This window comes from Pongo abelii, chromosome 18 (genome assembly GCF_028885655.2).
Source record: "Pongo abelii isolate AG06213 chromosome 18, NHGRI_mPonAbe1-v2.0_pri, whole genome shotgun sequence".
In the NCBI taxonomy this organism is placed as follows: Eukaryota; Metazoa; Chordata; class Mammalia; order Primates; family Hominidae; genus Pongo; species Pongo abelii.
The window spans coordinates 49,293,911-49,308,519 of record NC_072003.2 but is presented as its reverse complement, the minus strand read 5'-3'; the positions used below and the strand labels follow the sequence as shown (position 1 = coordinate 49,308,519).

The 14,609-nt window shown below is 43.4% G+C and overlaps 1 protein-coding gene across 6 annotated transcripts in view; it reads right to left on the bottom strand.

Moving 5' to 3' along the window:
* Nucleotides 1-13,844, bottom strand: part of HEATR3 (HEAT repeat containing 3) — a 40,536-nt gene extending 26,692 nt beyond the window's left edge. The window contains exons 1-7 of one of the 6 annotated variants that reach the window (XM_054533886.2): nucleotides 13,504-13,844; nucleotides 13,237-13,409; nucleotides 10,925-11,012; nucleotides 9,494-9,606; nucleotides 7,120-7,229; nucleotides 4,115-4,255; nucleotides 805-1,082 (exon numbers count right to left, since the gene is read on the bottom strand). In XM_054533886.2, the coding sequence (XP_054389861.1) occupies nucleotides 805-1,082; nucleotides 4,115-4,255; nucleotides 7,120-7,229; nucleotides 9,494-9,606; nucleotides 10,925-11,012; nucleotides 13,237-13,409; nucleotides 13,504-13,641 (1,041 nt within the window). In that variant the 5' untranslated portion in view covers nucleotides 13,642-13,844. Of the gene's footprint in view, nucleotides 1-804; nucleotides 1,083-4,114; nucleotides 4,256-7,119; nucleotides 7,230-9,493; nucleotides 9,641-10,924; nucleotides 11,013-12,802; nucleotides 13,190-13,236; nucleotides 13,410-13,503 lie in introns of those variants that run through there. The other 5 variants (XM_024233121.3, XM_024233122.3, XM_054533887.2 and 2 more) reach the window with 5 other exon arrangements.
* Between the last annotated feature and the right edge of the window lie 765 nt (nucleotides 13,845-14,609).

Sequence of the window (14,609 nt, the reverse complement as noted above, 5' to 3'; positions counted from 1 at the left end):
GAGGAAGTTCCTGAAGGTTGGAAATTGCGTCTTAATCATCTTTTTATCACCAGCGTCTAGCACAGTGCCTGGCATACATTAGGAGCACAGTAAACGCGAACCTGAATGAATAAAGCCTCACTCACTGTGTTCCCTGTCTTCCTATTTGCTCTCCTCCTTAACAAAGTGTTCTCCCAAAACACTCTGGGAGAACTTTCTCTCTCTGCAGACTGTGTCACCTGAAATGCTTCCTGCACCCAAGATTGCCCCCCTTTACTGCAATATCACACCACCAGCACAACAAGTATGCCACCATCACCCACTCCAAGAAAACTACAAACCATCATTCATCTCACAGTCACCCAACCGCTTTGGATCAGTAGTGGATAAATGAAGGTTTGGTTTGCCACCTTGATAAGGCTAAATACTAAAATAAGAGGCAAGAATGCAAGGGACAATTCAGGCAAAGTACAAATTCCTTTAGTTTGAAGACAGTCTGGCAGACAGTATGTAACAGAAGTGGGGAGATGCAAGAGTTATGAAGATGATCATCTATTTCTAAAGTGTTCCAAAAGGACAGGTCTACCCCATCTCTGAAACCTTCTCCTGTATATAAAACTATTCACTTTAGACAAGAGATTTTTTTACCCCTTTAGGAGATTTTTAATGACATAAAGAGAATCAACAGGAAAATACGACTCATTTTTACCAAAACGCACTTTATAGCTAATTTTGCTATAACATTTTTCTGCAAAGCCAAGGATAACTGCGGGAAAAAAAAAACAGCTGTATTAATCCATATTTGAGAACAGCAACCTGACTTACCGGAAGTAAATCTGAAACGAAAGTTTTCCTTCTGACTTTTCTTTTATGAGAAATTCCTTCCATTTCATCATCTTCAATCAAAGCATCCCCATTAGTGTTCTCTAATATTTCCTCAGCCTCTGCAGCAGTTTTTAACCTCTGCGTTTCAGTCTCTTTCATTTGAATAACCATTTCACCAGCATCCATTCCCAAAACTTCAGATAAGATCTTTAGTAAGGCATTTATGATTTCTGCTTGACTCTTGCATGGAATAATGTCCTTTAGATTCCAAATTGTGCCTGGGAAAAAATGAACATAAGGATAAGAAATGCCTGTGAAATATTTTATTAAGTTTTCACAAGACTGGAGCTTTTAAGGCCAGTGTAATTTCAAAATATCTCAGCCCTACTGCCTTTGTTGATTATTTATTAAATGTCAATAAGTTCTGCACTGAGGCAGTGCCCTTAGTTATAAACCTGCACAATCATCTCCCTTCCTTGGCACACAATACCGTTCTCTGATACACTGCATTATCAACAGACCCAGAGAACACTGATCAAGTTTCTTTTAAAATGACAAAGTGAGTGGCATCACTTTCTTTCATTGTAACCTAAGCTGCTCTTCTCAGCAGCTTCTTATATTCCAAGAGTGAAATGGAATGTACTAAAATTCCAAGGTCGGTCTGACATATAAACATGAGAGTAGGTTCTTAATTTTTTGATTATCAAAAAAGAACAGGAGCTATCATTAAGTAGAGTAATTTTTTTTTAAATTACTACAAAAATAAGAACACCTCCTGGCTATAAACCCAAAAGAACTGAAAGCAGGGACTTGAACAGATTCCATTCATTTTTGCCAGGTGCGGTGGCTCACCCTGTAATCCCAACACTTTGGGAGGCTAAGGTGGGAGGATCACTTGAGGTCAGGAGTTTGAGACAAGCCTGGGCAACATGGTGAAACCTCATCTCTACTAAAAATACAAAAATCAGCCAGGCGTGGTGGTGGGCACTTGTAATCCCAGCTACTTGGGAGGCTGAGGCATTAGAATCACTTGAACCCAGGAGGCAGAGGTTGCAGTGAGCCAAGATCTTGCCATTGCACTCCAGCCTGGGTGACAGAGCAAGACTCTGTTTCAAAAACAAAAACAAAACAAAACAAAAAAAACTACATCCATTTTCACAGCAGCCGTATTCACAATATCCAAGTTGTAGAAGTAACCCAAGTGTCCATCAACAGATGAAGAGATCAACAAAATGTGGTATAATACCTACAAGGCAGTATTATTCAGCATTAAAAAGGAAGGAATTTCTGACACATGCTACAACATGGATGAAACTTGAGGCCACTATGCAAAAAGAAATAAGCCAGTCACAGAAAGACAAATTCTGTATGATTCCACTTCTATGAGGTATTTAGAAGAGTCAAGGAATGGTGGCTGACAGCAGCTGGGGGAAGGAGAAATGGGAAAAATTGTGTTTAAAGGGTACAGTTTCAGTTTTGCAAGATGAAAAAGAGTTCCGGATTTTTACTGCACAACAATCTGAATGTACTTTACACCACTCAAGTATACATTTAAAAACAATTAAAGGCTGGGTGCTGTGGCTCACGCCTGTAATTCCAGCGCTTTGGGAGGCCAAGGTGGGCAGATTATAAGAGCTCAGGAGTTTGACGCCAGCCTAGGCAACACGGTGAGATGCCATCTCTACAAAAAAAAATACAAAAAATTAACTGTGGCTGGGGACTGTGGCTCACGCCTGTAATCCCAGCACAGGGAGGTCAAGATGGGCCAATCACTTTAGGTCAGGAGTTCGAGACCAGCCTGGTCAACAAGGTGAAACCTCGTCTCTATTAAAAAAAAAAAAAATTAGGCCGGGCACGGTGGCTCACGCCTGTGATCCCAGCACTTTGGGAGGCCAAGGCGGGCGGATGACGAAGTCAGGAGATAAGACCATCCTGCCTAACATGGTGAAACCCCGCCTTTACTAAAAAAAAAAAAATACAAAAAATTAGCTGGGCGTGCTGACAGGCACCTGTAGTCCCAGCTACTTGGGAAGCTGAGGCAGGAGAATGGTGTGAACCTGGGAAGCGGAGCTTGCAGTGAGTGGAGATCGCGCCACTGCACTCCAGCCTGGGTGGCAGGGCGAGACTCCGTCTCCAAAAAAAAAAAAAATTAGCCAGGTGTGGTGGTGGGTACCTGTAATGCCAGCTATTCAGGAGACTGAGGCAGGAGGATCGCTTGAACTCAGGAGGCAGAGACTGCAGTAAGCTGAGCTCGCACCACTGCGTTCCAGCCTGGGTGACAGAGCAAGAGTCCGTCTCAAAAAAAAAAAAAAAAAAAAAAAATTAACTGGTCCTGGTGGCATGCACCTGTAGTCCCAGCTACTTGGGAGGCTGAGATGGGAAGATCACTTGAGCCCAGGAGGTGGAGGCTGCAGTGAGCCAAAATCGCACCACAGCACTCCTGCCTGGGCAACAGAGGAGGACTCTGTCTCAAAAAAACCCAAAACGATTAAGATGGTAAATTTCATGTGTATTTTACCACTATTAAAATAAAAAAACAGGCCAGGCGCAGTGGCTCATACCTGTAATCCCAGCACTTTAGGAGGTCAAGGTGGGCAAATCACCTGAGGTCCCGAGCTCAAGACCAGCCTGGCCAACATGGTAAAACCCCGTCTCTACCAAAAATACAGAAATTAGCTGAGCGTGGTGGCGCACGCTTGTAATCCCAGCTACTCAGGAGGCTGAGGCATGAGAATCACTTGAACCTGGGAGGTGAGGTTGCAGAGCCAGCCACTGCACTCCAGCCTGGGTGAGAGAGCCAGACGCCATCTCAAAACAATAAAAAATAAAAAAAATTAAAAATTAAAAAAAGAATCTCTCAACAAAAATTATCTCTGCAAGACCAAAGGGCAAGAAGAAAATAGATACATAAACTAAATAAAGTACATACTAAACAGACCTTCAGATAATTTCTTCTGTATTCAGAGATTCTGGAGAGAAAAGAGTTAGTGGTTAAAAAAAAAAACTTATGGAAAACTAAGTGGTCAATTTCTGAAATCACTGGTTCATAAATAAGTGGGGATCCTGACAATAGCATCTCTTTATCAGGTTAACAGTAGTTGGTTAAATTCAAAACAAATCTATTTTACAAGGATTTACAACTACAGACAACTTCTTGAAGTAAGGGTCTCTTCTCAAATATTAAAATTTTCAGAACAGATAAAAGCACAGAAGACCTGATGTGTTGAAATGAATGACTAAATTTTGCCCCCACCGCATCCATACCAAAAACTACTAAAACAATATACTATGCCGTAAGGCTAAATTTTACCTGCTACCAATGTCTTCAATAGAAGGGATTCCATGGAACTGACAGGAGAAAGCAGTGCTGATTCCAGCATGTTCAATGCTGTAGCACTGAAAGACTTCAGCAGCTCTGGGTTATCCTCAGTCACTGTCTGCAAACAATATGCTATGAGGCAAAAAATAAATATTTAGAAACAAATGAATTCTGCTTTGGATAATTTACACCAGTATAACTCATCAATAAAACGTTGTATTCTTACCACTTCATTAGACACATGTAGCTTTTGCAAAATACATATGCTTTATCTCAGGGTGATATGTGCAAATGAGGCTTCCCAAACTATCAGTGCTGGAAAAAATGTTTCTTTTCTTTTTAAATTTCTAATCCTGTACAGATCTATACATATTTTTTTTTTTTTTTGAGACAGTCTTGCTCTGTCGCCCAGGCTGGAGTGCAGTGGCGCAATCTCAGCTCACTACAACCTCCGCCTCCCAGGTTCAAACGATTCCTGTGCCTCAGTCTCTCAGGTAACTGGAATTAAAGGTGTGCGCCACGATGCCTGGCTAATTTCTATATTTTTAGTAGACACAGGGTTTCACCATGAAGGCCAGGCTGTTCTGGAATTCCTGGTCTCAAGTGATCTGTCCGTTTCGGCCCTTCGAAGTGCTGGGATTACAGGCATGAGCCACCATGCCCAGCCAGATCTATACTTTTTACAAAATACAATTAAAAAGACTCTTTTTTTTTTTTTTTTTTTGAGGAGTCTCGCTCTGTCGCCAAGGCTGGAGTGCAGCGTCGCAATCTTGGCTCACTGTAAGCTCCGCCTCCTGGGTTCACACCATTCTCCTGCCTCAGCCTCCTGAGTAGCTGGGACTACAGGCACCTGCCACGATGCCTGGCTAATTTTTTGTATTTTTAGCAGAGACGGGGTTTCACCTTGTTATCCAGGATGGTCTCAATCTCCTGACCTCATGATCCGCCCGCCTCAGCCTCCCAAAGTGCTGGGATTACAGGTGTGAGCCACCACGCCCAGCCTAAAAAGACTCTTAAATGTGGCAATGTCGTTACTATAAATGTTTGTAAAAGTTTATCCTCAGGCCGGGTGCGGTGGCTCATGCCCGTAATCCCAGCACTTTGGGAGGCTGAGGCAGGAGGATCACTTGAGGTCAGGAGTTGCAGCCCAGCCTGGCCAGCATGGCAAAACCCCATCTCTACTAAAAATACAAAAATTAGCTAGGCATGGTGATGCACACCTGTAATCCCAGCTACTTGGGAGGCTGAGGCAAGAGGACAGCTTGAACCCGGGAGGCAGAGATTGTAGTAAGTCGAGATTGTGCCACTGCACTCCAGCCTGGGTGACAGAGCTGAGACTCCATCTCAAAAAACAAAACAAAACAAAAAAATTTTTACCCTCAATTTATGTACTTATCAAGGACCAGTAGCAAACAGCCCTAGGTTTTGGGATGTCTGGCTTCCTTTAAATTTATCATGACCTTCAAAGTTAGGGTTATTTTTGGTGGAGCAATAGTTCTTTAAGAAAAAAAGTAGTTTATATAAAAGTATGAGCAAATTAAGAGATGTGTAAAATATTAAATCATGCCCATCAAAATTACTCAAAATGCATGCTACTGCTGTGGTTGACAATACATTTATATAGAAATCCATATATATGCATTTCTGTACATATATCCAAATGTAGTATCTTTGTCATTAAGAAACTAATTAAATTTACTTTAGCCAACAGCCATGACTGCTACCATACAGGTTCAAAAAAAGTTATATGAATACATGGGATGGAATCTTATAAGTTCATTTTACTATATGTAAGCACTGCTTGACTTTAGAAGCAAAAATAATAATGTATTTAAAAAGATCATTAATCTAGCTACATGGAGAAGGAAGACACTATTATACAATGCAAAATGACTATTCTAATCCATTTCAAAAATGCTCATTAAGGGGAAGAAAAACTAAAAACAGAAATAAATCTATAAGACTAAAGGCACAAAAATAGAAGTGATTTTTCTTGTAAAAGATATGAACTAACTTTCCTGAAGTTCTCTTATTGTAACAAAAACTGTCCTCTGAGATTAAGTCACCTATCAATTTCCTAAAAATGGCTGAATTATTTTTAAAATCCCCATTTACTCACAACTCTCCAGTCCCACCAAGATTCCATCTGGAGAAATGATTTTTAAAATTTTCTCAGTAGTATTTATTCTACTATTTTCCCTCAATTCTGTTCTCTTAAAAATATCCATTAGAGTCAAGAGAAACAGCAGTCAGGGGAATACACTTCTTCCTCCCCAGGAGAAATGCAGTTCCACAAAAGGACAGCTGGATGCCCGCCGTAATGATCGGTAGAAAAGAAATGCTCTCCCTCAATTGTTTCTCCACTCCCACCCAGAATTCTGCTGAGTTGCCCACGCTCTGACTTCTGCCTCCTGCCACTGAGCTAAGGGTCCCCAGTGGTTCCCCAGCCCAATAAAGAGAAGGCGAGGCAGCCAAGGCCACTGAAGTTGCTGGACTTTGCCTTCCCTGTCTCACGGAAGGCACGAAGGCCTAAGTGGAATTTCAATCACTTCTTTTCCTCTTTTTCTCTCAACAAAACTCAGGCCGTCAGTTTTCTGCTGGAAGTATGAGATAGTAGCACAATACATTTAAGTAAGTTTAGATTCCAATTAACTGACTTAAAGGCCTGGTAGTTGTGGGTTACTGTTTCTTAGTAAATGGAGATGAAAACTTCAAGAATTAATAAAGGCTGCTAAGAATGGAAACAGGCTAGAAACCACATATCCTCACATAATTACCTTTCTCCCTTTCAGAGCCAAAAGCAGAAAAACTGAATGAGTAGGTAAAGACCTAATATTAATCACAGATTTAAGACCCAGAAAAAACAGGTGCTGAGCTACACATTCACATACAACGAGAAAAAAATTACTCCAGTGGAATAAACACGCTAAAGCTGCATAAAAATTTTTGAGTAAGGCTACACATTCTTAATAAGTCATCACCTTTTCTTCACTTACCTACTGAAATAGCCAGGTCAACATTGGTAGGAAACCTACTTAAATACTTTAACACAATCTCCAAACACCCTTCTTTGTTGAATATAGACACTGCTCTACTACTGCATTCACTAAATTGAAGGGGGAAAAAAAAGTTTTACTATTCACATTTTAACAGTAGGAAATCAACCATAGCAATCCATAAAAAACAAATCAGGCTTTATAAACCAAGGACTTGGAATCAAACACCCACCATTTTTATTGATGAAGGAACTAACACCCATTCATATTCACTGTACATGAGAACTGGCTATCTATATTTTATTTCTATCACAATGGGACCTTTTCATCAATCTCTTTGCCATGATGCCAGTTTCCTTATAGAAGGTTAGAGCTGGAAGAGATCTTGTAAATCGTTTAATTCAACTCCCCATTTTATAAATGCGAAGACCCAGGCCCCAAGTGGTAAAGTGGCCCATCAAAGAGCACATATTTTGTTAGTGGTAGAGCCAGGCCCAGTACCTAGGTTCCCTGGGTCCAGGCTACTTTTTTTTCTTTCCTCTATACCACAATGATAACAAGTTAAAGGAGGATAAAAGGCCTTTATATTTATCACACAAAAACACAAATTTATTTTTTATTTTTTTAAACTACTATATTTTAGAACATTAACAAAAACACACATTTAAAGGAAAATAAAATTATATTTTATTCAAGCCTTTTAGAGTGCAATTATAATTTCATCAAGCAGAATTTGCAGTCTACAATAGAGAAATTACAATAAGTATTTTTTAAATTATACTACCTTTTAATAAAAGACTCAGACAGCTTTCAGTGTTATGAATAAGCAAACACGTTAAATACGAGTTAACAAGGCTAATTATAATAATCGTATCCATGTTTCCAGAGGAAATATCCATGTTGTATATGTTTCTTCCATACATACAACATACACAAGACATGCTAACAGAGCTGACTAAATTATTAAACTAAATCTGGTATGTAATGAAAAATATTTCATATTTTCTATCTACCTACCTACCTACCTATCCAGTTATGGCAGCATGAAGGAGCCCACAGTCTAGTCAGGAAGACAAGGCATACGTGTGTAAAGATAATTTGAAATACAAATGATAAAACAAAAATGTTAAAAATTATAGTAACTCAGTGATACAGACAGGGCTCATAGGTATTCAGAAAAGAGAAATCACCTTGGAGATACATTCAGATTCTTTTCAAGGAAATTTTTTTAAAACTTCCAAATGCAACAATTTCTATGACTTAAAGTTATCTGGTGCAAAGAAAAACAGCACCCATCAGTTTTTGCTCAAATGCCATTTCCTCAGATCTGATCTCTCTAATATTTCTGGTGGAATGCATGGATCCAACTTAATCTTGTATTCCAAGAAACATCTGTGCTTTTAGGTCAGCCACTGTAATTGCTGCTGACTGAAGATAAGAAACTGTGACAGAGTCTTGCTAGAAATGTGGGACATAAAATGGGGCAGAAAAAAGTAAATTCAGGTTGTGTTTCTAGCCATTTCCATTCCTAGCAGCAAGTCCACTCCACCCTCACCACTGCTACAATCACAGAATGGAGAGTGGCCTTCTTCCTCCTGGGGCCAAGGGAGCTCTTCTTAGGCATCTACTTCCCACTCAGACAGTAAGTGCCAGGGAAGAGGAAGAAAAACACCAGCCAAGGTCTGTGGTCCCCATCTCAGTCTAGAGGCCAAACCAAAGCTGCACCTGCATCTGGGACTGACCAGCTTAAAGACAAATTCTGCTCAGGGTGTGCAAGAAGTCGGGAGAAAGGAGGAGCCATAGGTGCTAATGGTCATGATTCCTCCTATCTTTTGTCAGATGCAATGACTGGAGAGGAAAGCCGTAAAACAAAAGATGTAGTGACGAAGTGAGAAAACGGATGGGAAGGAGGGTTGATCTTAGGTCACTTGATCCTGCCTCCTACCAAGTCTTTTTTTTTTTTGAGATGGAGTTTTGCCCTGTCCCCCAGGCTGGAGTGCAGTGGCACGATCTTGGCTCACGGCAAGCTCTGCCTCTAGGGTTCAAGCGATTCTCCCGCCTCAGCCTCCCGAGTAGCTGGGATTATGGGCATGTGCCACCACACTCGGCTAATTTTTTAATATTTTTGGCAGAGACAGGGTTTCACAGTGTTGGCCCGGCTGGTCTCAAACTCCTGATCTCAAGTGATCCACCTGCCTCGGCCTCCCAAAGTGCTGGGATTACAGGCATGAGCCACCATGTCCAGCCCCTACCAAGTCTTAACATCCCAGATTAACAGGCCTACCAAGGGGAACAGAGATTCCCACACAGTATAACAGAGAATAGCAGCCTGGGTACTGCTATAGCAGGAGACTGTGTTCGGTAGGCATCTTACCATATATTCCACAGCACGTTCACAGCCTCATTGGCTATGTTCTCAATAGAATTTCTGTTCTGATCTTTTTTCTCCTGTAGAGACATCTCATTTGAATCCAGTCCAGCACTACACTGTAACCAAATATCATGATTAGCACCCTGGTTCCTAAGAAGAATTAAACAAATAGGGTAATGATGGTGATGAAACACAAAAGCTAGACATCAGAAATTACCGTGGTTAACAAGCCAATCGAATCCTTACAAGCAGTAGTACAAAATCAATACAAAGTATTTTACCTAGTAAATGTAATAAAAGACAGTAAGAAGGCAACAAAAGATGAAATAAGAGCTTCTACCTAGTGCCTTCTGTTTTTTTATTACATAGTGCCTTCTAAAGTACTATTCTAAGCATTTTATGTATCAAGTCATTTAATCCTCACAATAAACCTATGAGGTAGGTGAACTATTATTATCCCCAATCTCCAGCTGCAAATGGGAAAGTGAGGTACAGGGAGGCTGCTGAAGGTGTTAGATTAGCATGTGGTGAAGCTGGGATTCAGGCTCTAGCATTTGGCTCCAAAGCTGGTGCTCTTAAGCCCCTCTAGTACAGCCAAGGAGACCCTCTAAAGCAGGGATTCTCAATCCAGGTACTACTGAAATTCTCCACCAGAAAATTCTTTGTTGGGGAAGGAAGGGCTATCATGTGCATTTGGGGATGTTTAGCAGCATCCCTGGCCTCTACCCACTGGATGCCAGTGGCAACCTTTACCCCACAAGCTCTGTAACAACCGATGTCTCCAGACATTGCCAGTTACGCCCTGTGAAGCAAGATCATACCCAGTTGAGAATCATTGCTCTAAAATGACTGATGCCTCTCATCAAAATTGGATATCCTTTATGTAGCCTTAAGTGAAAATTACCCATCAGTACACAATAGCGGACCAGAGGCACTCCAGAGAGAGAACTCCTTAACCTCTTAACTACGTCATGCAATAAGACTGGAATGAGATCAAACATGAGAACTTACTGTAATCTTCACAAGTTCCTAATGTCTGTGCCTCGGCTTTGTCATCTGTAAAATGGGAATAATACCTGCCTCATAGGATACTGTGAGGATTAAATTATATAATATCCAAAACATGAAAACAATACCTGGCACATAAATAAGCAATGACTAAATACTAATTATTTTTATTGTTAAGAAGTTTAACATCTAAAGGAGTGAGTCTGTACAGTTTTAGGAAAGTCTTTTCCAACTATCATAAAAATAAAGCTACAAAATAATAGAGATTAGTATCAATAATGAGAGTAGATTGGTGTTTCCAGGAAAAGGAATGAAATTTCCATAAGATGTTTAGATAGAAGACAAAGTCACCAACACCAAAGTACTAAAAAAAGTCTAAGTTTGCATCCCAAAAGCTACCATCAAGATACTGTAAAAATTGCATACCTCTTTTAGCAGCGCAACCAGAGGGGTCATGATATCCTTAGTCACCATGTTATCACAAACTTCAAAACCTCCACAAGCACTGAGATTTCTACACAAGAAGTTTAAAACATGTTTTACTTTTACATCACATGTCACAGAACACTTCTACCCTCTCACATTTATTTCTATTTTTAGCCATATTTAAGGTTTCCCAGAGGAAATAGCTTATTGCTTCTGTCATAAGCTGCAGAACCAATCCAGAGATTTCCATCTGTTCTGATTCATGTTCTACAAGATATAAACAGATGATGCTGTCATATAACAACTTAGTTTTGAGGTCTGAGACAGTATACAGGTGTATGGCTACAAGAAGGGGAGAGGGGAGACTTTTCTCATGTGAATAAATCACATTATGTATGAAGGGACCTTTTCTTGGAATCAAGACTACACGGGCAGGGCTAGGTGCTGTGGCTCACACCTGTAATCCCAGCATTTTGGGAGGCCTAGGTGGGAGGATCACTTGAGCTCAGGAGTTCAAGACCAGCCTGGGCAACATCAGGAGACCCCGTTTCTAAAAGAAAAAGCGAACTGCAAGGGCAGCAAGGTGGGGCTACTGAGAATGACATCCCCTAAAGCAGCCCTGGGTAAATTTTAATTGGAAAGACATGACTTCCGAGTACACAGCACTGTGCTAGTCCCTAAGGATATGGATAGTCAGAAGATGCCCTCACAATGGGCCAGGATCCCCCAGCCTGTGTATGCTGTGGGAGGAAGGGAAGGGCTTTCCACATGCTGTTTCCTCCCTAAAGGAAGAAGAGCGTCTATCTCCCCTCCATCAACTGGTGAATGCCCATTCATCCCTCCGAACTCACCTCAAGCACCACTCACTGAGTCTTCTTCCCTGAACCCTTTGTTTGTACCCTCTTGTAGCACCCTTTGTCATTACCATTCATTGTAATCATACACTTATGTAACTGTTTGCTTAATGCTTGTCTCCCTCAATAGACTTTAAGATTTCTTAAGAAGAGACATTGCCTTGCTCACTACCCCATGCCCACAGCCTAGCTCAGTGTCTGGCACACAGTTGGCACTTTATACATATTTGCTATATCAGTGAATGAAATATAAATAACAAGCAGAGACAGAGCTGTAAGAACTACAAATACTAATCTCTACTCTTGCCCCCTCTGCAGTCCATTCTCTGCACAACCAGCAGACTGGCCTTCACAAAATGTGTTACAGCATGTCACTTCCCCGCTTAGAGTAAGTCATCAGCCCTACACCATTGTACAGCTCATCCCTCTCTCCAGCCTCACCTCCTGTAATTACCCACCCCTGCTCTTCTCAGCCACCTACCTACCCTCTCTGCTCTTTAACCACGTCAAGCCGCCTGCTGCTTCACTACTTTGCTGCTGCTGCTCCCTTTGTGGGGAATACTCTTCCCCCTATTTTCCCATGCCTCCTGGCTCTCTCACCCTGCAGATCTCCGTTCACAAGTCATCTAAAGAGCACCTTTTTTTTTTTTTTGAGACAGGGTCTTGTTCTATCACCCAGGCTGGAGTGCAGTGGTGTGATCATAGCTCACTGCAGCCTCGAACTCCTGGGCTCAAGCGATTCTCCCACCTCAGCCTCCTGAGTAGCTGGGATTACAGGCACCCACCACCATGCCCGACTACTTGTTTAAAATTTTTCTAGACACGGGGTCTTGCTATGTTGCCCAGGTTGGCCTTGGACTCCTGGCCTCCAGTGATCCTCCTTCCTTGGCCTCCCAAAGCAATGGGATTACAGGTGTGTGTCACCGCGCCCGGCCCAAGAGCACCCAATTCAAACTTCCCACCCCCAACTCATCATCATCTCGTTTTCCCACAGCAATTCTCACTATTTAATATTATGTTTTACCTTTTTACTAGCTTCCTGTCTCCCCATCAACATGACTTGTGCCAAGACAGGAATCTTGGCTGTCAACAGATCTCGCTCAACAGTCTTGGCTGCTCAAAATCCCCTGCATCTAGAACGATCCCTGACACATGAACTGAAGAGTTCATCCAAGCAACGGACCCTAAGGAGGGCTTTTGGAGAGGGTAAAACGTGCGCAAAGCGTGAGGGCAGGACGCCTGAGCAGATGGACGCTGCAGGTGAAGCAGCCAGGTGGACAGATGAGAGGATACTGGGGTTCTCCGGAGCCTGGAGACTGGCTTCAAATCTCTGCAAACGGGAGACCGGGCCAGTGCCTGGTGGCACACATAAGGCGCTGGCTGACCGCTGCGACCGCCCGCAGCCCAGACGCGGGGGAGGCCAGCGGTGGGCACCGCCCCGGACCCTTCCCGGCTCACCTCAGCGCGCCGGCTGCAGTCTCCCTGACGGCCAGGCTGGGGTCCAGCAGCAGCGGCCCGAGGCGGCGCACGGCGTCTCGCCGCGCCAGGCCCGGGAGTGCCGGCCGCTGCTGCACCAGCCGGGCCAGCCCTGCGCAGGCGCACTCGCGGACCTCGGCGCTCGGGTGCTGGAGCTGCGGATGAGAGCGGGGTCAGAAGGAGCGCAGTGCGCACGCGCGCGGGGTAACCTAGTCTCGCCCTCCCGGCCCGGCTGAGCCCTCGCCTCACCTTTTCCAGCAGCTCCGCCGCCGGCCCGTCGTCCTCCTCGCCTCCGGTCCCATTCGCCGCCGCAGCCGCCTCGGCCTGACAGTCGCCCGTAGGGGAGAACTGAGGTCGCTTGAAGCGCTTCGTCCGGCTCTTGCCCATGGTGACGTGCGCTGTGCGGACAGACCACCGAGAGAGGAGGGCAACAGCAAGCGGTGGAGGCTGCTGCGCTGGTAACAAGGTCCGTTGCTGCTGCTCAGCTGGGCCGGCTGACGGCTGGAGCACACATGGGGAAGCCGTGCGCAGGCGCACGGCGCGTTGTTGGCCGGGTCGGGGTGGGGGGGGGGGTTGGCGCGCGGAGCGCGCAGGCGTGGAAGAGGGCATAGGCGGGGCCAGCTTCGGCAAAGGGGCGGAGTCTTGTGGGTTTACCGGGGAAGAAGGAGGCTGGACTAAAATACTAACGCCGACCCGGGCGAGAGGATCACTTGAGGCCAGAAGTTCGAGATCATCTTGGGCAACATATGAAAACACTCCACTCCCTGCCCTCCCCACCAAAAAAATTAAAAATTATCTGGACATAGTGGCTTGTGTGTGTAGTCCCAGCTACTTGGGAGGTTGAAGCCGGAGGATCACTTGACCCCAGGAGTTTGAGGCTGCAGTGAGCCGTGATCCTGCTACTGCACTCCATCCTGGGCGACAGAGCGAGACCCTGTCTCAATCAATCAATCAAGCAATCAATAAGTTAGTAACACTGATTACAAATAATCAAATGTGATTAAGGGTACCTAATTGCAAGGTTATTTTCAGTTCTGTAAAGTTCATAAAGTTATGTAAAGTGCCTAACACCAAGCCTGACATATAGTAGGTACTCAAAAAAGCATTAACCACGATTTTATTTTGTGTCCCCAGCAGCTCCCGTAGCTCCAGTCATAGACAGAGACGAGTTAATGTTTTGGAACGAATGTGTGTCTATATTTGATAAAACAGAATCGCTTAAGAACCTAATCTCCCTGCCTTAGTTTCCTCATCAGTGAAGTGGGGACATCGATAGTATATACCTCATGGAGTTGTTACGAAGACTAAATGTGTTCATATATTTAAGGTGCTAAGAACAGAGACTGGCAGATAAT